This window comes from Folsomia candida, unplaced genomic scaffold, assembly GCF_002217175.1.
Source record: "Folsomia candida strain VU population unplaced genomic scaffold, ASM221717v1 Fcan01_Sc003, whole genome shotgun sequence".
Taxonomy (NCBI): Eukaryota; Metazoa; Arthropoda; class Collembola; order Entomobryomorpha; family Isotomidae; genus Folsomia; species Folsomia candida.
The window spans coordinates 3,427,230-3,451,685 of NW_019091195.1; the positions used below are offsets into that span (position 1 = coordinate 3,427,230).

At 37.2% G+C, this 24,456-nt stretch overlaps 4 protein-coding genes and 1 long non-coding RNA gene across 10 annotated transcripts; 4 read left to right on the forward strand and 1 right to left on the reverse strand.

Moving 5' to 3' along the window:
- Positions 1-1,023: 1,023 nt before the first annotated feature.
- On the forward strand, positions 1,024-6,805 carry LOC110846767 (P2X purinoceptor 4). Of its 3 annotated transcripts, none has more exons than XM_035849602.1 (16): positions 1,024-1,429; positions 2,685-2,893; positions 2,966-3,051; positions 3,126-3,181; positions 3,268-3,387; positions 3,456-3,539; positions 3,614-3,690; positions 3,774-3,840; positions 3,924-4,044; positions 4,126-4,184; positions 4,255-4,337; positions 4,561-4,614; positions 4,712-4,859; positions 4,937-5,884; positions 5,965-6,056; positions 6,133-6,805. In XM_035849602.1, the coding sequence occupies exons 2-14, from the start codon at positions 2,766-2,768 to the stop codon at positions 5,141-5,143; spliced, it is 1,290 nt and encodes a 429-aa protein (XP_035705495.1). In that variant the 5' UTR covers positions 1,024-1,429; positions 2,685-2,765; the 3' UTR covers positions 5,144-5,884; positions 5,965-6,056; positions 6,133-6,805. The 3 variants fall into 3 exon arrangements, with proteins under 3 accessions (XP_035705495.1, XP_021949297.1, XP_035705496.1); XM_022093605.2 differs by lacking the exon at positions 1,024-1,429 and adding an exon at positions 1,589-2,551; XM_035849603.1 differs by lacking the exon at positions 1,024-1,429 and having other exon boundaries at positions 1,589-2,893; positions 5,968-6,056.
- LOC110847359 (lysozyme RrrD) lies at positions 5,830-6,522 on the forward strand. The gene is made up of 3 exons (XM_022094294.2): positions 5,830-5,884; positions 5,965-6,056; positions 6,133-6,522. The coding sequence occupies exons 1-3, from the start codon at positions 5,830-5,832 to the stop codon at positions 6,520-6,522; spliced, it is 537 nt and encodes a 178-aa protein (XP_021949986.1).
- A 143-nt stretch (positions 6,806-6,948) lies between the features above and the next one.
- LOC110846437 lies at positions 6,949-11,767 on the forward strand. Of its 3 annotated transcripts, none has more exons than XM_035849605.1 (9): positions 6,949-7,153; positions 7,241-7,364; positions 8,447-8,643; positions 8,844-8,948; positions 9,034-9,357; positions 9,471-9,974; positions 10,866-10,967; positions 11,031-11,190; positions 11,258-11,767. In XM_035849605.1, exons 1-6 carry the CDS (start codon positions 7,045-7,047, stop codon positions 9,596-9,598), a joined length of 987 nt encoding a protein of 328 aa, XP_035705498.1. In that variant the 5' UTR covers positions 6,949-7,044; the 3' UTR covers positions 9,599-9,974; positions 10,866-10,967; positions 11,031-11,190; positions 11,258-11,767. The 3 variants fall into 3 exon arrangements, with proteins under 3 accessions (XP_035705498.1, XP_021948892.2, XP_035705499.1); XM_022093200.2 differs by having other exon boundaries at positions 10,598-10,967; positions 11,258-11,765; XM_035849606.1 differs by lacking the exon at positions 10,866-10,967.
- An 818-nt stretch (positions 11,768-12,585) lies between these two features.
- On the forward strand, positions 12,586-14,312 carry LOC110847444. The gene is made up of 2 exons (XM_022094390.2): positions 12,586-12,757; positions 12,858-14,312. The coding sequence occupies exons 1-2, from the start codon at positions 12,749-12,751 to the stop codon at positions 13,371-13,373; spliced, it is 525 nt and encodes a 174-aa protein (XP_021950082.1). The 5' UTR covers positions 12,586-12,748; the 3' UTR covers positions 13,374-14,312.
- A 753-nt stretch (positions 14,313-15,065) lies between these two features.
- On the reverse strand, positions 15,066-22,929 carry LOC110847330. Of its 2 annotated transcripts, none has more exons than XR_004834420.1 (4): positions 22,915-22,929; positions 20,948-22,717; positions 19,164-20,867; positions 15,066-18,979 (listed from the first exon to the last, which is right to left on the reverse strand). It is a non-coding gene; the product is annotated as an uncharacterized LOC110847330 (long non-coding RNA). The 2 variants fall into 2 exon arrangements; XR_002547633.2 differs by having other exon boundaries at positions 20,948-22,804.
- Positions 22,930-24,456: the final 1,527 nt, after the last annotated feature.

Genomic DNA, 24,456 nt, shown 5'->3' on the forward strand with positions numbered 1-24,456 from the left:
CAGTTCAATTAGTGAAACAGTCATTTTGTTTGATCTTCTGCTTTGTCCAGGAGCATAAATATTACGCGAACGGCATTTCTTTTCTATATGTAGATCTATATATAATATGTACACATGTAGCTCATGTCCTAGTTTGATGAAATTCTTGCTGCTAGCGTGTATTCATAGTTTGTTATATGTGTCTAGCACATGTATGCATTTGTGTATGGTTGCAAGTCGTAACACATGAACAATTTGTGACAAAATGTGAGACTCAATTAATTCAATAATTGAGTGAATTACAACGTGATGGCATAATTACGGCTGATGAATTCGCGTGTAAGTCAACTACCGTGCGGTTTCATAAAATGGGTTCTGCACTTTACGATCGAAATAAACCAGATTGGTCTCGTTAAAATAAATAATTTATATCGCTATCAATTTACATACATCGTCGTAATTATTGAAAAAACATAGTTCTGGAGATTTCTAGAGTTCAACTTGACCTCAAAGTATGGCAAATGTGTCAATAAATATGTATATTCAATAGTCTAAACACAATAAAACTGCATGATTCACCCAGGCATATGTAATCCTAGATGGGTTTCATGTGAATTAACGTTTGACTGCATAAATGCATCCGCCTGAATTTTAATATTTTTGAATGTACAAAATATCTCCATCTGTTGCGACAGTCGTATTATTCTGAAACGCTTTTTTGCAAGTTTTACTAAAAGTAAGCATTTTATTTCCCAGGTGTGCATGTTTAAAATAAATTCATTCGTGGGAACGATTGTACATAAACCAGCCGATGGTGGACAGTGATATGTATTTGTACTATTTTGCAAATAAATACTAATGTACATATTATGGAAAATTTTTGTTTCTCTGGCATGCACGATATGACGGATAAGTTAACAATTGCAGATGCAGTCAAAATATAATTCAGTAGTGACGACATGAGATTCATGAAATGAGCTTAAGTGAAGCAGAAAGTATTCATGCAGCATTTCAATCAGGGATAGTATCACCTTTTTGGCGTATTTATTCTAATTGATTGAATTGGAAATCAGCAAAATCCGACGTGTTAAATAATGTTGGATCATTAAAATAGGAAGTGGTGTTGTTGTGTTAGTTGGCTATTAACAAATGCAGCTTAATTGAACGGGGAATAAATTTAGTCCCTGGAAGTACTTTATAATACATCTTCATACATACATGCAGGATTAAAAATGGTACTTATTTCATAATAATATGCTTAATTTGTGCTTCTAACTCAATTAGTACTCGAGTCTAAAATTTGTTACTGAGGATATTTGATGTCCGTCTCGTTCGTACATATTATTATAAAAGTCACGACACGGTATTCTCACAACTGGACGAGCATGTAATGCCATGTCGAGAAACGACCTTCTAAGTAACACTATCTAATTCAATGAAGGCCATTCAGGTGAGTGGGCAACTAAATTTTTGAAATGTATGTACTGAAACTGAAGTTCATAAAATGAATTGAACCCAAATCAGAACAAATCTCAATATAAAGTGTCTAAAGTTGCTCAATTCTGGTAGATAAAAATTAATCGTGTCGTAGGTCTAATCATAAATCCGGGTAACTCTCTTCTCAACTTCCCGGAAATTTTATACATGAATTGGATGCATCCTGTTATCCTGATTTATCATTATGCCGACGATATATACAAACAAAATTAATGACAAAATACGATTAATCCCTGCCTCTGCATACCACAATTAGGCTTTTACCAACCCAATCACACATTGAACATTATAATCATTCGTATTTTAACAGTAGCATTCACGAAAATCAACAAATTTTGTGCAGATGTACAAGTGTTTTTAAACCTCTTTTAATATTCATGCAGCCAGAATTCTAATAATGCAAATAACATTTTTAGCCAGGATTGGGTAGTGTAGGATAATTTACTACCTCGTAAATAACTGCTAAATTCATAGTGTATTCATATTTATTTAGTAATTACGACTATCCTGAGGATCAATGGAGAGAAATTAACTCCAATCATGATCACGTACACCGTAAGACTGCAGATATTAATACGTGTGTGCATACATATGTAGGCAATATTAATATGACAAACGTAATTCCGCTCATTTCTCATGAAGCGTGAATATTTACAGTAGATCCATGTATCCAGGTATCTGCAGTGTCCTGAAAAGTGTCATCATTTTATTACTTTATAGCAAAAGCCCACTAATTTGATTTCCTCCTCTTGCGTTACGTGTTGCATGCTAAATGAAGCGAAGCCGACCCACTAATTGTTTACATTTACACGATTCATTTTTGCAAAAATGGTTCCGCATCGTCGTGTCGTATTACTGGCCAACTATTCAGTATACACTGCATCATGGATGGATGCTTAGTCCCGTCCAAAATTTCGACCTCGGTTCTCCCAGTCTTGAATTAGCACACTAATTATCTCTTAAGTTCACTGGAGGAATCATGCCTAAAACTTTACCTTTATACATAATTCACACAAGTTCAACTACTTGCAGAACATTTGTATGCAGTGGGTGCTAATTTATACCAAGATTTCGAGTGAGTTCTACACCATTTACAAAGAATAGACCATAGTGTTGCTAAACCACGTCCCATAAAATATCATAGTATAAAAATAATACGGTGCGATTGTTAGATTTATGTGATTCATGTTTATATTTCATACTCGTAGGAATTTAACACCCAACAACAACTCAATATTAATTTAAGTATATCCTGTCCCTGGAATTTCATTGCAAAATAAGTGCTGAATATGCTGCAATATTTTAAGAGCTGGGTGACCATTTACTCTACGTCAAGACAAGTTCAAATCAAGAGCACATTGCTTGCAGTATGCCAATTGTTAATTGTGATAACTGTTTGGGTAGCCTATTTGGGCAGGTGAGGAGTATACCTTATCTGTGAATTGTGACCCTTTTTATGATTACAAGATTTCTATTATTTTACTTCCAGCTTAAACTTGAATTTGAAAAATGTCTACCAAAAATCTTGTCCTGTTCAAGGAGCAATTGTGTCAAAAGTGAAAGGTCATTTAAGCAGTGAGTTAATTAAGTTATTTAAATAACTTACTTAAAGGTATTGGAGAAAAATGATTCACTTCCAATATTCACAGCGGAGGATATTCCTGATTCTGCATTTAAGATTAGCAATCCCGAGTTGTACAGGCGGGTGAGACATTTTATTTGCATAGTGTCGATGCGTGTCTAGAGTATGTACAATTAAGGGATTATTGAAACTCAATGTCGTTTTCATAGATTTGGGACACTTCAGACTTGGTCTTTCCGCCGTATGGTGGCGATGGTCAGGACGGAAGTTTTATTGCCGTGACCAATTTGCTTATTACACCGAATCAAACGAGAGGAGTTTGTGCCGAAGTATGATCCAAACTATTACATTTTTATAGAATTTCGTAGATTCGTTTTATCATTTCTCGTTAATTTAGTCCAGCAAGTCAAATATAGCCTTTTGCTCAAAGGATAAAGATTGCGTCCGTGGGAAATCGGTCCCCACAAGTAGCGGTGTTATGGTATGGCAAAACATTAAATATTTTGCATACAACCTCATTATTGCTTATTCTATATTTTATATGAACATGGTCAGACTGGAAAGTGCATGAACGACACGGGGACTTGTGAAATCTCAGCGTGGTGTCCAGTAGAACAAAATATACTACCATTGTAAGTCCATATCGTGTAGAAGGATGAGAGATTAGGGTGCATACCTATTTCCATGTTGTGCTTATATTTCATTTATAATTTAGGAAAGAAAAAAACCGTGCACTTTTAGAAGGAGTAAAGGATTTCACCATTATGCTAAAAAATTCAGTGGTATCTATTTATAAATACTAGATTGATTTTAAGATCTACATAAAACTTGTACATAGTTGACTTTCCATGAATAATGTAATTAGGAATTTCCGGAGTGTGGGAAAGGGCAAGATTATCATCGAAGAAATATTTTAGACAATGCTACCAAGCAATATTTATCTTCATGCAGTTATCACACTCATAACGATACCATGTGCCCAATATGTAATGCAACGCAACACAATAATTTATAAATATGCACAAAAATAGTTTAGAAATTGTGTGACATTTTGATTCATTGCTTAGTTCGACTCGGAGATATTATCGAGTGGAGTGGGAGCAACTTTTCTCATGTTGCTTTAACAGTGAGTTGACTAATGTGGTTAATTATTTATTACCTTAATCAGTGTAAAATTTCAATTAACTTTAATCCAGGGAGGAGTCTTTCGAATTGAGGCAAATTGGGACTGCGATTTCGACTGGGGAGCAAAAAATAGTTGGTGTTTTCCAAAATACAGGTAATCTAGTCACTTCATCTGGTCAAAATTACGTGCAATTTGAACGTAAAACATCATCGCATAAAAAATGAAGATCTTCTTATACATTTTTGCAAATACTTATTTATTAATTCAAGGCAACGAGATTTTCAAAGTATCTTTTGAATTACTCATGTTGATTAAATACGTCTTTCATGATTTATACACGTATATGCATACATGTACGTACATATGTTTTTTTTAGATTTGAGAGAATTGACGAACCTAATGCTACAATTAGCCCTGGTTGGAATTTTCGGTGAGTCTAAAAATTGTTGAAACTGGTTCATGTTTCTACAATTCTAATTCTTGAATATATACATACATACTTGACAATAATATGTATGTATATGTAGAACCTCCTTTTACCACGAAGAAAACCGAAGAACGCTTATCAAAATGTACGGATTGAAAATACTTGTGGTAGTTTCTGGTAGCGGAAAACAATTTGATTTCCTTCAACTGATTTTGGCACTTGGTGCTACGATTGGGCTCTTCTCTGTGGTAAGCTACATAATCATGTATTTACTAAACCAAGCCTCATCCTTGAAAACTATATGTAATTGATTAATGAATTACAGGCGCCCCTATTTTGTGACACGTTATTCGAATTTCTGTGTTACCTGAAGAGATTCAAACCTTGTCAAAAAATGTTTGGAGATTTTTCTGTAAAATCGAGATATCAAGGATCTGAAGTATATTCTCCAAAATCAAGTCCCAACAAATTTGAATTGGCAGCCAGCAATAACACAATTGAGGAAAGCATTGGTTCATATAAACCTTCTTGATTAAGGTGCAATAGGAAGTCAAGCCTTGTAATCACTGTTCTTGCATGCGACTCAAGATTTCCTTCCGACAATCTCTTATAAACGCCAGTACGGTTAAACTTCCTTCGTCAATCCTTATTACATATTCCTACAAATTGTGATACAAATTTTACATGGGAAACCACCAGAACTGATTACTGATGTATGTACTTTATTACTTATCACAAAAATATACTAAATGAGTGCTATTTTCAATCACATGTCTTTTATCAAGCCAATAAATTATTTATGACTTCATGCAAGTTTCAGCGAATTTTGACGAGTTTTTAAGGTTAGATGAAAACACATTTGCAGTCATCATTATGCGAGTATCACATGCATACTTATGCACATGTACATGTGTACATACATCTGTTTATGCATTCATATAAAGTGTCTCGATTTAATTGAATTTCAGTTAATTTGCACAAAGTGTTTATTCGTTGAAAAAATCATGTGGTAAGTATTTTGGCAAAAGACCGCAGGAGAATACTCATAAATCAATTCATGTAAAGTAAATGTGACTTCTCCTGAACTAAACTTAATTATTCCACCCCAAGTAGGAATAAGTATGTAAATATGGACGGATTTATTTTCTTAAGACGAGTAAATATAAACCCAAATTTTATATTCGTTTTGCTCAGTTAACTTTTATACGTATACACAAAATGTGTTCAATCAAAGCTGTCATTATCGTAATTTTCTGCGTACTAGTGGTGAAAGGTACACTTGAAATTAATTCCCCGACCTAGCCTGGCTACGTGGGTCTAAAAACTAATTGAATTAAAAAAATATATTTGCAGCAGCCAAATACACTGGTCCAACGAATCAGGCTGGCTTGAACCTAATCAAGGAATTTGAAGGGTTTAGAGCAAATTTTTATCAGGACTCTGTCGTAAGTACTTACTTGTCTCTACTAAAAATCTAATTATACAATTTATACAATACAACTTACAATAAAATTTATTAAGGGCATTCGAACCATCGGATATGGCCATGCTTGTCACGTATCGAACTGTAATGTCCCATTAAGTGGCCGGTACGCTGTTCCACTGACGACGACGAACGGGGAACGACTTTTGCAAGAAGATCTTCAAGAGTTCGAGACTTGTGTTCGAAATGCGATCACGTTCAGCAGTCTGAACGCCAACCAGTTCTCAGCCCTTGTCTCCTTTTCCTTCAACTTGGGATGTGGGAGTCTGAGGAGGTCCTCCCTTCGCACCCTCCTCAACCAGGGGGACGTGGGTGGGGCGAGTCGAGAATTTGGGAAATGGGTCCGTGCTGGGGGTAAGCGACTCCCAGGCCTCGTGCGGAGACGAGGAGCAGAACGAACATTATTTTGCTCGGGAGGGCTTTGCTAATTTTAGCAAACATCCAATTCATCAGCAAAATTTGCATTTATCCTGAAGCAATAAAAGATGTTTCAGGATGCTGCTTTCACAACCAATGCGTCTTTTATACCGGAAATGAGATGAGATCGCAGAGAAGACCAACAAGTTGTTTCTGTATCTAAACATACTACAATATTACCTATTCTGCAATTGCTCACTCTAGTCAGTGACAGAGGGCAATGAGTGTATGTAATACTTATTATAGGCAAATAAATATGAAAATGCTGCCCATTTTGACATTACATATAAGTAATATTGGCCAGTGGTTATATAGCCTTCCACTTATTGATTTTCCATTGGTTTTCGACCCTCTGCATGCATGCAAACATACATATATCGTTTGCCGAGACAAGAGACGAGACAATAACTAATTCCATTTAATCTCATGCTTTGTCAGCAGATATGACAATGATCAGCTCGGCGGACGCAATAAGAGTCTGTTAACGTGTGCATTAGTTTCAATAGGATTTTTTGCTAACTATGTAGTGCTAAATGTATCTACATGCACATGTCATTTCATGGTTCAGTCAGTTTTGTCCAGCTAAATGGAGAGGAGACAGTACTTTGTCAAAACACGTACATATTTATCTGGACACTAATTGTAAGCTTTGGGCAGAAATTTCCGACATTAAAGTATAACTTGAAGTATTTGTGAGGATATACATTATGTGATTTATTTCTGATCAAGCTCAAAAAGTTGTTGAAATGAGTGAATTGTGTCTTTTGTTGAAATCGCCGAGGCTTCATCGCAAAACCTCGTCTCTTGATAACCCCACGGACCGAATCCAGGCAAAAACTTTCCAAACTTGCAGGTACACTAATTTATTTTAATGGGTTTAATCTTACAGCCGCATATTTATCATCATCCATGTAATTAGCTGTTTTTCTTCTATAATAAGTGTGTACTGTTTTTTAACCTGCCGTGAAATTTTGTGGGGCGAACTGTACGAAAAAAATAATGACAAACTCCTGCTGGGTTTAATTTCCTTTGTGCCACCCCCACATTTTGTGTGGAGTCACCCTGCCTCACTTTTATTTAGACGATGAATTATATTCCTTTATTAAATGGACCCCTCGCTATACATAGATACGTACATATGCAAAATTTCGTATAATTGGAGGAGTCGCTGAAATATATTATTCAACGAGTATTGATGAATGTTTTGATACATTTTGTTGTTTGGACGGTTATTTACTGTACTGGCTGACTTGTAAACCAATTTCCGTCATTTCCTTGCGCAATGCAGATTTCCACAGCTATTGGCTGTCAGTGAAATGACCCAAAGTTAGCTTATTCGGGAGGAGGATTTTGAAGGATAGTTTATTCATGTCAACCATAACTGTTGACTGTGTAATAAAACTCGATAAATCCGGGTTTTACTGCTAAATTTACTGTCGGCAAAATAATAAAGTTTCAGATGAGTGAAGGTTAAAAAACGTATATTTATGAATTATCGGTAAATATTACTGACATATATTCTTTTAAATAATTGCACTGTAAAATACCAATTTGGGTCTGGGCCACCATTTCTGCAAACTACCACCAACCAACCAAGGTTGACTAGTCTTTGAAACATTGAAAGAAATGGAATAATATGAAAAAAAACTCTCACTCAGTTGGCAGATTGACAGTTTTAGTCTCCGAGAAAGTCTCGTTTCGTGAATTCGACATCTCATAATGACTGATCGTCAGTGATATGCATACAATTTTGGAGCATAGCGAAATTCCATTAGCAAGGTTGGATCAGGGTATTCGTTATTTATTAGTGTGGTGTATTTAGCTTGTCTAACTGACACAAAGCAATATTAAACTTGTGCACAAGCCAAGATTTCTTACCGTTTATTTTGCATTCACACAAGTTGAAACCATAAAATTGAAAATGCGGAAATTTAGGATGAGAATGCGCGTCCTCAGTCTGCCACCGTGTCCGGATTGGAGAAAGGTAAGGGTTGGGAATTCTGAAAAATTGGATGAAATCCCCAGCGAATGGGAGATGGAACAACTTGCTTTGGATAAGCTTAAATTGCGGAGACAACAAAGTCTTGCTCAACGACACCTCGAGCTAATACGTCTCAGACAACAAGTCATGGGTAAGGAAAATTGATAAGCAAAATCTTTTGTGCGCGTCATACTTCCAGAATTTACACCTGTGTGGTATCAATCCCTGTCAAAATAAATATATAATCGGGTATTTCTTTTGGATTTCTCAAAAATCTGTGACGCACAAACATGAGTTTACATATGTACGTAGGTAAATTAAAGTATTGTCATTTGTCATGTTATGTTGCAGATGAGAGCATGGGCGAATTGAGTGATGCAACCAATTTTGATTTCATGAGCCCACCCGAAAATGGAGATGCCCACCCTTCAATAATGTTTCAGAGAAGTGCCAAAAGTACGACGTATTTGTGTTGCAAATTCGATTGTCATGTCCCAAGTAATTTATTACTTCATGTTTTTATTGGTGGGATATTTTTCAGTTGAGCATTCTCTCTCCATGCAAACTCTGGTTGAATTTGGACGCATGGAGGCCGTGGTACCTCGCCCTCCAAGGGGGAAGACGCTGCATTTATCAAATGAGACACTGATGGAGATGGAGAGGGCAAAGAAACTTGAAATTGCTAGAAAGCAATTGGAAGAATTCAAAGCGATCCGAGACGAGGCAATCGCACGGCAGGATTACAGAAGTGGAGATGGTGGACTGGTTGGCATGACGCAAACCCCTACTGACGACTTACTCGGAGGAAGTGAAAGTTTATTCCGAGGAGTTTCTAATCTCACCCTCGTCTCCCTCGATGGATCAGGTATGAAAGGACTTGTGGAAATCAGCGCAGATTATTTTCTGATGAAATTTACTAGGATAACGAACTATCAGTGACGATGTGGTTCAACGTATGTATTTTATTTAATCCGACAGACAATGGACAATCAGTTCCTGACATCGCTCATCGTCTTCAAAAATCAAGGGAGAAAGAGTTAATCAACATCAGAAGGCAAAACATCATTCTCGAGTACCGATTGAAGCAAGTAGTTGCGGTGCAATGATAGAAACTCAATTTTGCTGTTGACGAATACTCCATTTATTTAGTAGATTTCATTTTGCCGATTACGTAAATTTGCATTTTTCTTGTATCTCAGTTTAATTTATTGTGCTTGAAATGAAACAATGTGATTTACACACCTGATCCACACCTACATGTAGGTATGTATAGTTATAAAACAGAACCCAGCACGATTGACGCAACCAGAACAGATTTAAGATATTTTTGGAAATCCATATTTCTCATCATCCGAGAAAGAAGTAATCTCAACAGTGATCGATTCAACGACAAGATGAGACAAACACAACTCCGACATGAGCGTTCATATTATTGGATTATCATCCCTACACTCGTCCTCCTCCTGTGCATGTAAAACGAATGTATGTACATATCTCAGGAGGGGAGCTTCACCACCTGCCCCTCTCAGATCTTGATGTGCTTTGCATATGTGGTAGGGTCCCATGAGTGTACTATAAGTCTGACGTGGTTTGACTCCATGGCCACATTTGCGCCCGCCACACCCACTCAAAGGGACGAAAACCACAAAAGTTACCAACTTCAAAAATCCACCAAAAATCCAATTTTGATCGTATTTTGATAAAATTTACATTTTTGTAATCCCAGATACTTGTTTGATCATATCCAGTAGCAATCTCAACTTTTTTGAAATTTTCGAAATTTTCGGGCATTTTCGAATTATTCGAAAAAATTCAAAATTTCAAAAAAGTTGAGATTGCTACTGGATATGATCAAGCAAGTATCTGGGATTACAAAAATGTACATCTAACCAAAATCCGAGCAAAATTGGATTTTTGGCGAGGGTTTGAACAAGTGAAAACAGGGCTTTTTTCGTGTTTTTGGCGCCTTTGAGTGGGTGTGGCGGGCGCAAATTTGGCCATGGAGTCAAACCACTTCAGGGTTTTAGTACACTCATAGGACCCTACCACATATCCAAAGGACATCAAGATCTGAGAGGGGCATGTGGTGAAGCTCTCCTCCTCAGTTTTTTGCTGCAGGTGGGAGGGATATGTGTCAACATTTGTTTGTGTCCCGTTATCTTCGTTTCCGATATTAAGACATATTTTATTCATGACAATAGACAAGACATGATATATATTTTGCAAAAGTACCATTTCCACCCGTAGTATCAATTTGTATTTTGACCCGACACTTTCTCCACCACCTGACCTATTAGCCTCGTATGCTATTCTTATTTATTTGGTGTTAGCATAAAAGAAAATCCAAAGAATTTCAATAAAATTCTGTTCCAGTAACTAACAAGCGTTGGAATGAAGATAATTTTGTGCGTCCTCATAGTTTGGTACTTTCATTCAAATCATGCACTAGACGCCAAAGGAGATCTGTTGCAAAATGTATGGACAAAAGCCTTTGTGTTAATTATTCCGACTGTTAATTCATTTCATTTACACTTGAAGGGAGATCCCGAGGCACCCTTTTTTGCTGGGCGTGGGCGGCGTGGAGGAGAACTCAACTCGTTCGAAGGACAATTTGGGGAGAACAAAGACGGTGCACCCTCAGCATCCGATGCTCGACGCTACTTTGATCCGGACTTGTTGGAATCAAGAATGAGATTACGTATGTCTAATCGTAGGCTAATATTCACACTGTTACGTACTCTTATATTTTGTGTAATGAATTGCAGCCTGGCCATTACGGCTGCCGATGGATCAAAGTATGTATCCTGCAAGAATGCAGAAAACGCCTCCAGTCCTGGACGTCCCCACCGCCTTCTACATTTGGTACAACATCCGCAAAAAGCAGGCAAAGTCCGACCTCGACTCCGCACCCTTCATGGCAGCCCGGGGATAAGAGAGCATCTTAATTTTCGATATTAGCATTACAAATCAGTGACGCAGATTCACACAACTCATCAAAAATACTCTGGATTATGCATTTAGAAAGCAATATTATATTCCTGTGTAGTCCCCAACGCTGCTTTAAGCCATGTTAACAATGTGGTTTATGAAATATATTTTTCCTTGAGAATAGATTACAAGAAAAAATCAGAATTGACCTAAAATAACGTTCTTAACGAAATCACGCTGGAGAGATCGGCCAAGTGGAAGGTCATTGATTGTATGTATGTACATGTATAGAAATTTGGAGAGAAATGTAAGCTAAATCTACAATAAAAACCATTCAGAAAAATATACCATATGCATCATATCCTCGAAACCAAACATATCATCATCATTTTATGCAATTATTCAGCATCTACGTGTTTCCGACGAATAATTATCCGGACAGAATGAAAATAAATTACTGGCTGGTTGCTGAAAAAAGGACTAAAAGGAAAAAGGAGAGTCAATATGAGCCATCGCGTCGTATAAGTGCATATCCAGGTGTCGAACACAGTCCATCTACGATTTTGAAGCTCTTAGAATCGAGACAAAAAAGTTGGGAGAATTTTAAAATCGTTGAATTTCATTTTCAGTCATCTGCAACTGTGATTGCTGTGCAAAATGGAGACTTACCTGGTTTGATATTTAGCCATGAAATGTGTCAGTGGGAGCAAATGCGTAAGCTTAGTGCAGAGTGAAAGCGGAGGCTGTTGTTTTTGAAGCCCTGAAATTGTATCAAGTGAAAGTACGTATGTGTTTCTCATCCTCAGTCCATCCCAGTGAGAGGATGATGCTCATTATCACAAATCTCACAATTCTTTGAAGTTTTGAGGTCTCTTCTGTCCCAAAACTAATTATAATGAGCAAAACAACATTCTGACCCATGCTCTGCACTCTCTAAATGTTAATTCGTTAAATCAATCATCCCTAAAAGCATCTTTCATGTACAACAGCCCACTCATTAAGGCCCCAAATCCCATTAGACAACAATGTCCCGATGTAGCATTTCTACCAAACTTGGCGTCATGTTCATTAATACAGCCTTATTACAGATGAATTAAAGGGAATGCGGGCCTTTGTACATCATCCACATTAAATTGACCACGGGTATATAAGGAGAGAAGTCCATCAGAATTGGTCACAGTAGTCGTACCGTTCTCGTTGCCAGTTAATCGGGATAATCAGCAATATTAGTGACTCGTACATACCTACATAGTCTCCCTTATTTTTAAAGGGTGCAGCACATTTACGTTTAATTTCTTTTAATTTTCTTGACCACTGGGACTAAAAGTATGACCATGGTAAGTCCATAAGCAGAAAAAGTTACATAGTTCATGATTAGGATTCAAGTGTATTGTCATAAAAGGCCAATACATATCTAACTCTTGTCTCAATTCGCAGAAGAATCTCACTTTCCCCAGAACCCCACCCTTCGTCATCATCACTCTGCTTATCGCATCATCCCTTCTTCAGAAATCCATTGCCACGAAGGAGGTGGACCAAGGGACACTTTCTCCAAAGTCTGACGACTTTGTTGGAAGTGAGGAAAGCAACTTTCTGCAGGAAGGAGTGTTGCCACTTGAAGAGGACACTGTTAATAGTTACGAAGGGATATATAGCAATAGGATGAGAGGAGGAGGAGGTTATTCGCCTTGCCACCCCGTCGTCCTCCCACCCCCACCGACCTCTTCGTACCACTACTACTACTCCAATTCCAACCCAGGGAACGAGGGGGAATATCCCAACCTTGTGTCAAAGAGGACCTTTCAGCCCTGGGGAGGAAAGAGGGCACGACTAACTGACTACTTTCACCGCCTCTCGTCCTACAAGAGGGACACTTCCCTCGGCAACACGAGGTCACTAAAAAGCGACGTCCCAACCGCGAGAAGGTCTACTTTTAATCCATGGGGGGGATAAGTACAAGGGAAAATGAGATTTAAGTATGTGTCCAAATAGCTATAATATTTATTTCCATTTCTTTCAACTCTTTCAAGGAGTTTTGAACAAGCTCGTTTATTTTTCAGTGGAATCTATTTATTTGTGACAAAATTTTTGAGAAATTCGGAGACTCAATCGTTTTGATTGACAATTGTTCAATGTTGAGAGTAATCTACTGATATGTGTCCATCTTGTGAAAAGTTGGAGCATTTTACTCGTCTTCTAAGTATTTTCCAATGTAAAACTTTCACTTTCCTCCTCTCTATCAATCTTTCTCTCTCTCCCTCCCTAGCCTCTAATAATTTCATGTAACGATGTAAAAATATGTGTAATGTACTATGTACATGGCTGTCGATTGTATTTGAAGCAATCTCATCTTGTGAAAATAAAATATGGTGCAAGGAATATGCAGTATGCGTGATATGCCGTTAAATGAGTAAAATTTATTTATTACTTCAACATCCGTAATGAATGCATATTTGGTGTCTAGTTTTCAATGAGAAATAATTCACCCACAATTTGTTTAATAATTTGGTTTTAATTGCCAATTTGTAGAGAAAAGAGAAAAGGAAAAAAACAAAGTCATACATATAAGTGTACAAGTACAATCGTAAAATAAAATCAACTAGCAACTCATCAGAGAGAAATTGGAATTTGAAACTAAACCAATCGAAATTGTGCCGATATAGAAAATAGATCAAACCATCAATCCATATACATATGTGTAAATCAAAATTCTTAGCCTATCCAATCATGAGGCATTACAACTATTACTTTACAATTACAATAACTATGATACAATTGGAATTTTATGTTTAAGACCGGAATTAATGGTACGATTAGTGTAGTAGCTGGCAATACATATAATAAGTCAATACAATGGAACGAGTCTAATTTAGAGGAGGTAAAATGGTACAACTTACAATAAACACATAGATTTACGGAACTATCAGAATAAACTACCAATTCGATGTTAAGGTGGTAATTAGCTCAGCATACACAAGTCATATAACTAGAGCTGATTTGATAATTAATGTACAAGGATATTTATTACAAGGGGTGAAAGTAGGGTCCCGATTATTTTGTCTCTAAGAATATTTAGTAACAGTCAGTGCATAAAACTATCAGTATTAATTATTCACAGCAACTATCAAATCAACTTTGTGCGCTTTACTCTAGTGTAGTCAGGATAATAGTTATATGATTTGGAGCTGTTAGTAAAATACTTGAGAAACAAAAGCCACCAAAAGTTTACAACACCGAATCAGTTGAATATTGCAGGAAAAGATTTGACATCATTACTATTATTGGAGTGATTTTAAATTTACTTGTTAGTATGGTACTCGTATAACGTAAAACTTATCATGGAACGGAGAAACTGCTTGATACAATTTTATATAACACGGAGGATTTATGAGAATGGTAAAATTTTACAGAGAACGAAATGCCATAATAATTCTTATTATTTAGTAACAATAGTCAGATTATTAGCTATGCATATGCATCTAAAATTTGCAGACTTTGTGCACATCTTACTAACTCAAGTTGTTTTAAAACTTGGATTTACTTGCCTGATCTCTGCCGATGGAGTCGGTTGTCTTATACCATTCAATAATTCGATAGTATACACGTCTTATCAAGTATGTAAGTATAGGTATGTAGGTACACTAGTAAAATTAAACATCAATTTTATTTGACACCTTAAGAAACTGGCTATTTATATGATTCACCAAAACTACAACAGCAATAAAGAGGACACAAGAATAGAGTTAAGATGGATTACTCTGAATTCTGAATTTTTAAAAAGTATTTACAAATTGAGTATAGTGATTGATTCGATTTAGTGATAAGTAAGTGTTGAAATACAATAAGATTCTCTTGTGTGTATATATATTACATATTTATATATTTTAATGCAGTCACATGTAAATAACAATAAGTCAAAAGGTAAGGTACAATAGGGTCCAAAGATTTAATTATAAATTGTCAAGTAGCATGTGGAGGGAAAGCACATCCAAAGTACGATTATTAGTGATTAATATTATATAACAATTAATTAGGTAAAGTTTACAAAATTCTTATTCCATCATTTTGATACTCCCAAATACGACAGTCACAGTCTGGACACTTTTTGCAAATTGCAAGTTTTTCACTTTTCTGACATTTATGTACGTTTTCGGTTAAGGATTGGGTTGAGTCTTTCTGTGTATTTTTCTGTCAAATGCTCAAACACCAAGAACTTTCTCCTTCACTTCATTAGATAGTGGATGACAATAGATTGATTATTTTTTAGCTCAACGAATATTCGAACAAGATCGTCAAATCGAACCAACCCCGTTTTTGAGCCCAACGAGACGTCATACGATGAGCCCAAAAACGAGAGGAGGTTGATGGGAATATCTACTCACAAATTACTTTTGTAAATGCTTTATCTGTCCCTTTTAATTGCTCTACTGATTGTAGATAGCAAACTTTTGTAATGCAATAATTCGAAATTTCTTACAATTAGATAAGGTAAGTTAAAATCTGTAGCTTTTCTTGTAGCTTTTCCAATCTGTACACTACGTGTTGCGATGGTGGTATAGATTTGTGTCGGGCTTGTCTTACGTCACCTAACTAGCGAGTATGTACACATTACTGATTATTATTGACCTATAGTTATCACTGTCTTATCCTAAAAGTTCAGTAAGCCTAAAGTGATATGAGATAGCAAGGTATATTTTTTTGTGTATTTATCTTTCGTAAGGATTTTCCATTAATAATTCTGTAGCCTTATGTGCCCAACCTTAACCCGAAATAACTAATGAGACCTTAAACCTGACATATATAATTTCTATACCAATCCCTGCCCTTACCCGAATTTAATATTTTGCCCTTCTGACTTGATATAAACTCTAAAATTGAAGCTTGCTAAAGCTTTAGCCTTCGTCACTTTATTCCATTACCACTTATTTTCTTGAACTTAACATGTTAGCTCGAGTGCTTTTGTACAATAAATTAACAGTACCACAACTAATTTGACTTTGAATTGCTCCTAATTTAATCCTTCGCCTGCTTTGATGTGTTATTTTTTCGTATAAGTTATAAAGCACTGACAATCCTACAACAACTTTCCAACAATTTCAGTTCGCATAGATTTTCTTCTTCATCTCAGTCCTAACTAACGCAGCAACAATCTAAGCTAACCCCCTGTAAACGATTGTGCTGCATAAACACCTATTTAATTACTGCAGCGACAATTCTTATCCTGAATATTTACCCTTTACAACATTAACACGTCTTACTGCTTATGCAATTTACATGATAAAATTAATTTAGTCGGTCCTGTCCTACTGTTTCTTTTACCACTTTGACGGATATTGCTTTCTTTCTTTCATACTTTCTTCATTCTCAGCCTTCACTTTTCTTGCTCTATAGTCTTATATAGGCTTACAAGTACTCAGTCTTAAAACCGACCAATAATATGGCTCTTGTAGTTGTAATAAAACTTTGAAATAAGAAGCAATTAACTTATGGTGCTTCAACAAATGGTGATAAGCAAACCTAGTGGTCGGTGATCTTGTGTGTGTGTCAACTAAGGAAAATGTCTTTCTTGCCTGATGATTTGGCTAAACTAAAATATAGCACCTCTGAATAACTTTCCGCTATCTGCTTTTACTCAAAATCGGTTGGAACAACCTTTGGGCTTTGCAATTTGGAAATAACAAAAGCAACAAAAGTTGGTATACAATGTATGTATATTTCAAAATATCTCTGCTTGTAGACGCCCTTGTGTGCGTAAAATCTTGTGCCTGTTTGTAAGTTAAGGTTTGTTGTCTTACGAGAGATACATATTAATCTTCGTTGTTCTTTGTGATGCACCCTTGCGATGGGATTGTGCAATCCTTGAACTCACCCCTTAAAAATTAGAACATGATGTCCTGAAACTTCAAATCCTCCAAACTTTCTACAACAATGCTTACTTGCTATGTACACCTATCTACAGGACGTCTTAGCACACCAAATCTAATTACCTTACAATGCTTCCGGCTAACCCTTACTGTACTTATGATGTAATGTTTTTGTTATTTTTACAATTTAAGACTGCTCAACTAGTAGATAACCTACAAACCCTTCCCCAAACACCCTAACCTATTTACCCTAACTTAACTAAACCTTAAACTAAGGGGAATTTAAGAAAAAAACTAAAGAATTTACACGTCTTTTTGATACACACCGAGCTTTCTCCAATAGTTTTGTACAAGTCAATTAAATTCTACTTAATGAACAATATAATTCTGACAAAAATTGACCAATTTGCAAATTGTTGGAAAAAGCTGGGGATTTTATTATCACGACTTAATTACTAAACTGATGACTTTGGCTTTTCTTAACCTACGTGTGTGTAAGCTTACAGGATTTCAGGATCTCTCTCCTCAGTTCAATATTGAATTTATTTTAAGGTGTAAATATTTTCTGATGTCACTTTTTTAGCATTCCTTGCCTTTGTTTGATACCTTTTCTAGTCAAGCCATGCTTTCTCTACGCCATTCCCCGATCTAACATGCCACCTTTGCCTTACTAATCGTACGTGTGCGTTCTCTGTATGTATGCTGACCTATCCTTCTGATTCTAACTGTGCGTATATTGTCAATTACTCTAACCTAATAACTCACTCCAATATTTCAGTCCAATATGCGACAAATCTTAACTTACCAGGTGTACCCAGAGTTATTACAGTTTTAAAATTATTGCATAGTTTGATTAATACCTTAAAATTGACAACTATGTCAACGTCTTATTATCGAATAATCAATCGGTGGGCTAATGATCAAACGCTTACCCCAAAAATTTCTGTCCTTCTATCCCTCTTTGTACCATGAGATAATGCTGGGAAGCAGCATGTGTGTAAGCCAGCCTCACCTGCTCTCATCAATCAACCAATTAAACCAAGGATGTTACATATAAACCCGGAGAGCGGCTGTGAAAACTCTAAAACTGTTCTTTGGATCGGATATACGAATTATGAATCGAGTACCGTTTTCTGTCCGATGTTACTGATCAAATATTATATTATATGAATGGTCAACTTAATTAGATCTTAAAGCTAATTCGACTTCCGTTGTTTGATCGACGTCCAAAACGAGATGAGATCTTCCCCGATTTCGGTGACCCGAATATCTCTGTTGGTCTTTAGATTGGTGATGTCAGTCTGGGTGTCGCAGTCCCTTGGCGAAGGTCAGAGTGGTTGCCCAACTCTGCCTGCCTCCTCCTCCTCGATCCCAAGATGATGACTTTGTGCGCTTTGTTGGTTGGCTGTGAGGGGTGTGTGCGGCTGACTGTAGAAAATGTAATCAGTACAGAGTGAAGGATTCCTTCTTCTTCAATGTCCCAGGCAACAAGTGATTTTCGCGAGCGATGGTGATGGCGAAGGTCGCGCGGACGCAAGCGCCCCGCATAAGCGCCCCCGAAGGGGTTAGCTTATCGAATTCCTTTCCACGAATCCAGTAGGTTCAGTTCAGGCAGGTCACGCAGGAGATGGTTCAATCAAAGGTGGTGGTCAGTACTGCCGGACAATCGCTTTCCCCTCGAAAAGTCGGCCAGATCTGCATTATTTAAGTTGTAATTAGAAAAACATTCTAAGCAACAGTTGACCAAAGTCGTATTTTAAAATACTAAATCGACCGAGAATAGCGTGCAGTTGTAAAAGAGAGGATGGAACGAAATGGGGAAATTGAGAAAATATCAAGATGCCCACAGCAATGAGTGAGTGAGAGAAGTGAGACTTACCACGTTCAATGTGTGTTACGCTGAAACCCAGAAATGTTGATGGTGTTGGCGTTTGAGACTAGAATGTCTCACAAATGTAGATTGTTGTAGCAGTAGTAAGTCGTTGACGTCTGCTGCACAGCCAGTTGATGAGGGGCTAAAATATTTGTCTTTCTTCGCACTCAATAGTCTACTAATTCAGAGTACTTTCTCCTTAACTTCTAAGCTCACTCTGTTCTTCGAGTCTCAATAACGCACTTTAAGGTACATTAACTTTACGGTTACTTAATACTTGGCCTTAATTCGTATATAAGATTGTTATTTTAAAAGTAAACTGTCTCGAAATAGACTGGATGACGATGATATTTTAAGAAGAGCAAATTTCAGCTTATCTGCCTTGATTTGTTGTTGACGTTGTCGTACTGTTGGATATGATGGTCGAGTGAGAACTGCGTCGGCGGAAGGTCTGGTTTGGTAAGTAGGTACTACATCTCAGCTTTTTCAGTCGGGAGGCGCGCCCTTGATTGTCTCAAGGGCCGCCTGGGATGATGCCAAAGGTGTCGACGGAGGTGGAGAAAGCGGTGGGGTTGGGGCCCGAGGGCTTTCACCGGTATCACCTGTTGGGCAGCTTGTTCAGTATTCTGCTGCTGAGGTAGTGGGGACACATGCGAAATGTGGTGTGGGCGTCCACGTCGGGTGGGTGTGGTTGTTGGTGTGTAGTTCCTTCCTCGTCCGCAGCGTCAGGTTCAGCAGGTCGTCCAGTCGAGAGTCTTGACTGCACAGAGTTTCCGAAGAAACTGAGACCCAAGCTCTTTGACATTCCTTTTATATGAAGGGTAAAACGCAGTAGAGTCGAGCACAATAATACCATAGCGAATGAATCCAGAGCTTTCCACCAGAAGATCGATATGGGGGCCAGAGTTGTTTATAAGTACGTGCAGGCAGGAGCAGAAGCAGTAAAAAGGCTGTATACATGCAATGTACTTACTTGAATGCATACCTAGTACATCGTACATACATACCACGCAGTACAATACAATGAGAATTCTCGCTGCCTGCATAACGCAAATGTTGGATAGAGACCTGTCCTCTTCTGCTGAAGATTGGATTAGTAAAGCTTTTAAGCCAAATAAATTTAATGCAATTTAATGATGAAAATGCTCTTCATCGTAATATTCACATTCGTGAAAATTCACAAAGTGAGGACTGGCAATATTTTAGTGGAACTTCTTTGTTGCAGAATCTCAAAGACTAGAATTCTCTCGGGTATGAAATGAAATGCACTAGAATTTTCTGGATCTCTCTTTCTCTCGAATCTAGGCGCTTGTCACTTCACTCCGTGCAAGGCATCACGTAGTTTCTGCATTTGTGGGTGAAATCCTCAAACTTGTTCATCTTCTTTCAATCTCAATTTGTAAATATAAATTTACGAGTTGTATGTATGTTGCATCAGTGTAAACCCGTGTTACAGGTAAAAAATAATATGTAAAAAAATGCACGAAGATCAGACTTGCGTCATCATATCATTTGTCTTTCTTAAAAAATTGCTATTTATTAATGAAGTTTCTTGCACTACATCACTGGTAAATTAATTATCTCATGGGAGCTTAATGGCACAATTGCAGTAGGTTGATAATTTAACTCCTCTCGAGTACTACATGTGCGGATTTAGATAAGATGCAGTTAGTCTGGTATCGTAGTGTATCGGACTGAACTGGAATTTAACTGCAAAACCAAATCAAGTATGTAATAACGTTGTTGGTATACAAATACGTACATAAATACTTGACTTATTTAGGGTTTACCATAACCAAGAATTTATGCATCTCCATCGTGTGACTCGTGCCTATGTATGTTATTCGCGAAATATTAGTATGATGATGGATCTTCCTTATAATATAAAGTTGTTTATTTGTGTATGTTGCAACTATTGGTCAAATACGAGTAGTTTACATACAATGCAGTATCTGTGTCTCAGAATGGACTTTTTGCATTTTATACCCATCAATGGACTGTCAGTTATTTAGATAAGTTGTATTGAGAACAAATTTATTTATTTATTTATGTACATATCTAATAAGGAATTGAATAGACTTTTAAAGATTCCAAAGTTATACAATTTGTTTTGGCTACAAAATGGTGAAGGATGTGGTTGGGTTTCATTTACATTTTTGTGCACAATTTATTAATTGACAACATGATAATTTAGTTCCTAATGCCTAAATAAAAATAAAAATAATGATCTTGTGGTTGTGGTATTTTGAAAAGGTTTTCCAGAGGACGAGAGGTCGTTTACATAATAATGGCAATATGCATCCATAAAATTGTACTTTTGCTGACGTGTACAAAGACTGATGAGCACCACTTTCCGCCAGCGTGAAGATTGCACAAGCAGGATGAAGTTCTAAACGTAAACATACAGTGTTTTTTATAAAGATGCACCTGAAATATGTAGGCTTTTCAACATAGCGAAGAAAAACTAGTTGACTGGAGCTTTGTCTTGGTTGAGAGGACTGGGTAAGTAAAACCAGTTGGAGTTGACTAGCAACAAAGCGGGGGAGCAGTGGTGGTAGGGCGAGTAGAGGAGCTTCTCAATGTGACTTTGCCAAAATTTGCGACGCAGTTTCTGCCCAGCTTCAACAAACCATGTGAAAACCAGCACCAAAAGATGTGCTGAAACTCGACCCAATTGGATGGATGGATTTGTGTATGTTGTTGTTGAGACAAAGGGAGATGATTCCCTTCCTCCTCAAGTTATATCCTTAATGCTGTATATACATAGAGGAATGAGCATTACGTATATGCCTACACAGCACATATAACAAATTGGCAATATACATATCTTATACTACGCTCTACTGATACTTAATTACATATTTATGCTAATCTTGTATCAGTCTTCACCACTGCAGGATGAATATAGCAAATAATTGGAATATTTTTAAGTATGGCGAATATCGGAAGATTGCAGTTTACTTGGTAGAACTTTCACTTGCTTAAGTTTGGAATAAGTAAGTACGTGGGCGAAATGATGCTACTTGAGATTTATGGATGATGCTATTGGGGGGCGGAGGTCCCCACCACCAGTTGCCAGTCGGCCTGAAATAGAGGAAACCGGGCAACCGGCCGGGATCCGCCATCGTGGTGGTGAAAGCTCGTTGATTGGACCGTCGCGCTGGGTGAAAGTAGATCGAGCTGGCCAATAAGTAGAACTAAAAGCGTGGGTAGAAAGTGACAGTGCACATGTTCCAGTTTCGAATTATTTTTACCGTCCTCAGAGAAAGTGCTTTATGTATGACAACGTCCAATAAGCCTCTAAAAGGCAGCCACCCATGATGAGATCACACGAAGCTGTTGCGGAGCCAACGTGACTTGGAACTCTTTGATGAAAGAAAATCGAAGGACATCAGCTATTTCTGAATTTCACATCCTTTGTTAGTGATTCCTAGAAATGTTTACTTGTTCCCCTTCCAATTTCCGATGATCTGGATGGGGCGGATTTTAATGTGGGTATGATAGATGCTATTATTATCATCCGAAAGACCGCTCCATCGATCCACTTCCCTGAGAAAGACCTGGAAGGTGCTTATGTACAAGGATTTGCTAATTCTGTAAATAAATATACTTTGCCTGCCTTCGCTCCAAACGTAAATATGATGGAGCTTTAGCAGCATTGAAAATATTTAGATATTGGCCAAAGTTTACGAAGTTGGCTTGAAGTCCAGTAAGTACATGGTATACGAGTAATTAATACGTAATATGTACGACTTACCTACACCTTTATGAATATTACTATACTTCTTAATTGCAATTTGCAATAAATTATGCCCCACATAAATAACATTTTTTGCTCAACTTGTTATTCTACATTCAGAACTTGTCTGTCAGCCAGGCAGTTGGAGATAAAGGATGAAACTTTTGGAACTGCGTAGTTCTGCGATGTTGTTCGTGTATTGGACCTACATATCTCGAGTCTGCTGCTTGAGGTTGAGTGTGGTGGAAATACAATGCTCAAAATGCAAAAAGTGTGCAAATTGATAAAAGGTTCACAGATGAGAAAATACATTTTTTATCAAAATGTGCTCACTCGTAATGATGAGTGCTATCCTACATGCACAACATTATTAATAAGCCAAGTGTCATGTTTATGTTGTTGAGGTTGTGCGTTTTATTAGCAACCATATACTAATACTCGTGCGTGGTATTAATAGTCCGTTTATCAACTTCCAACTTGTTTTGTACGGATTTGCTCAATTTATTAGTATGCTAATAATCTGACCGCATTGAGGCTGGAGAAACTGCGTTGCGACTCAAGCTCTCCAGCAGATACATAACATAACATTACTCCACAATTTACGTTTCGCTTTCGTTTCGCATTACTAGTAAAGTGGTTCTGCCTTTTTTAATATTTCATCTCAATTCCGTCTCACAGTAATACTCTGAAACTGAGCTGCATCATGTCCAGAAGGGCAGACCTACTTATTACTTCACTAGGTGGATGGCACGATTAGATTTAGCACAATAATGGCACCTTTCGGCTTGTTTGTGGTCCAAGATCTTGGTTTGTAGGACAGCATAGCAAAAAATGTGGCATTATACAGCTGCTACCAGAGTCCTCCAAGTCTTCTTTGTTTGCTTTTACATAATTTTGCTTCTGTTCAACTGCGCATTTACTGACAAAGCAACATGGAAAATCCATTTACCTCAAAGTCAACTTTATCCCACATTTTCTCAACGTGTACACGCATACTTGTGTACAAAGTGACCATGGCGTTCCAAATTCTCAAATTCATCAAAAATCTCACATTTCCTCATTCAGTGGGTTCTTGCTGTAGAAAAGTATACCTACTTTGCGCTTCGTGCTCTTTGTACTGATAAATTCCATTGTGAAGTCTCTCAGCCTATCAGAAATCCAGTCATACGAATTATGAACGCTGGATGAACGCATATTATCAACACCATGAGAAACTAAATAGTTGAATTCATTTTGTTGCATAAATCATATCATTATGCATTATCACCGTCCTGTTACTAATGCTTAATGGTGCATGGTTTCTCATAATAATATGCATCTGGCATTGTCTGACAATGGTAATTTTCCAACAGTTCCAACTGCACGTCCCTCGATGCATATTATGGAATTGCTTTTGTACAAAAAACTGAATGCTTTCCGCCTGCAGCAAGAATTACCTGACTCATGCTGAATTTTAATTTGCATCATTTATCAGGTTTTTCTTCAAATGTCTGACCTTGGAACTGGAGGAAAGAATGTTAAACGTGTTAAAAATAAAAATGTATGTTTTTACGACATGAT

Excerpts from the sequence above, each read along its gene's own strand:
- LOC110846437 (XM_035849605.1), top strand. The coding sequence starts at position 7,045 with ATGTATCTACATGCACATGTCATTTCATGGTTCAGTCAGTTTTGTCCA. Across the intron at positions 7,365-8,446 it reads AAAACTTTCCAAACTTGCAG|GATGAGAATGCGCGTCCTCA; the intron begins GTACACTAATTT and ends GCGGAAATTTAG. Across the intron at positions 9,358-9,470 it reads CGTCTCCCTCGATGGATCAG|ACAATGGACAATCAGTTCCT; the intron begins GTATGAAAGGAC and ends TTAATCCGACAG.
- LOC110847359 (XM_022094294.2), top strand. The coding sequence starts at position 5,830 with ATGTGTTCAATCAAAGCTGTCATTATCGTAATTTTCTGCGTACTAGTG. Across the intron at positions 5,885-5,964 it reads CTGCGTACTAGTGGTGAAAG|CAGCCAAATACACTGGTCCA; the intron begins GTACACTTGAAA and ends ATATATTTGCAG. Across the intron at positions 6,057-6,132 it reads ATTTTTATCAGGACTCTGTC|GGCATTCGAACCATCGGATA; the intron begins GTAAGTACTTAC and ends AAATTTATTAAG.
- LOC110846767 (XM_035849602.1), top strand. The coding sequence starts at position 2,766 with ATGCTGCAATATTTTAAGAGCTGGGTGACCATTTACTCTACGTCAAGA. Across the intron at positions 3,388-3,455 it reads CGAGAGGAGTTTGTGCCGAA|TCCAGCAAGTCAAATATAGC; the intron begins GTATGATCCAAA and ends TCGTTAATTTAG. Across the intron at positions 4,045-4,125 it reads CGATACCATGTGCCCAATAT|TTCGACTCGGAGATATTATC; the intron begins GTAATGCAACGC and ends TTCATTGCTTAG.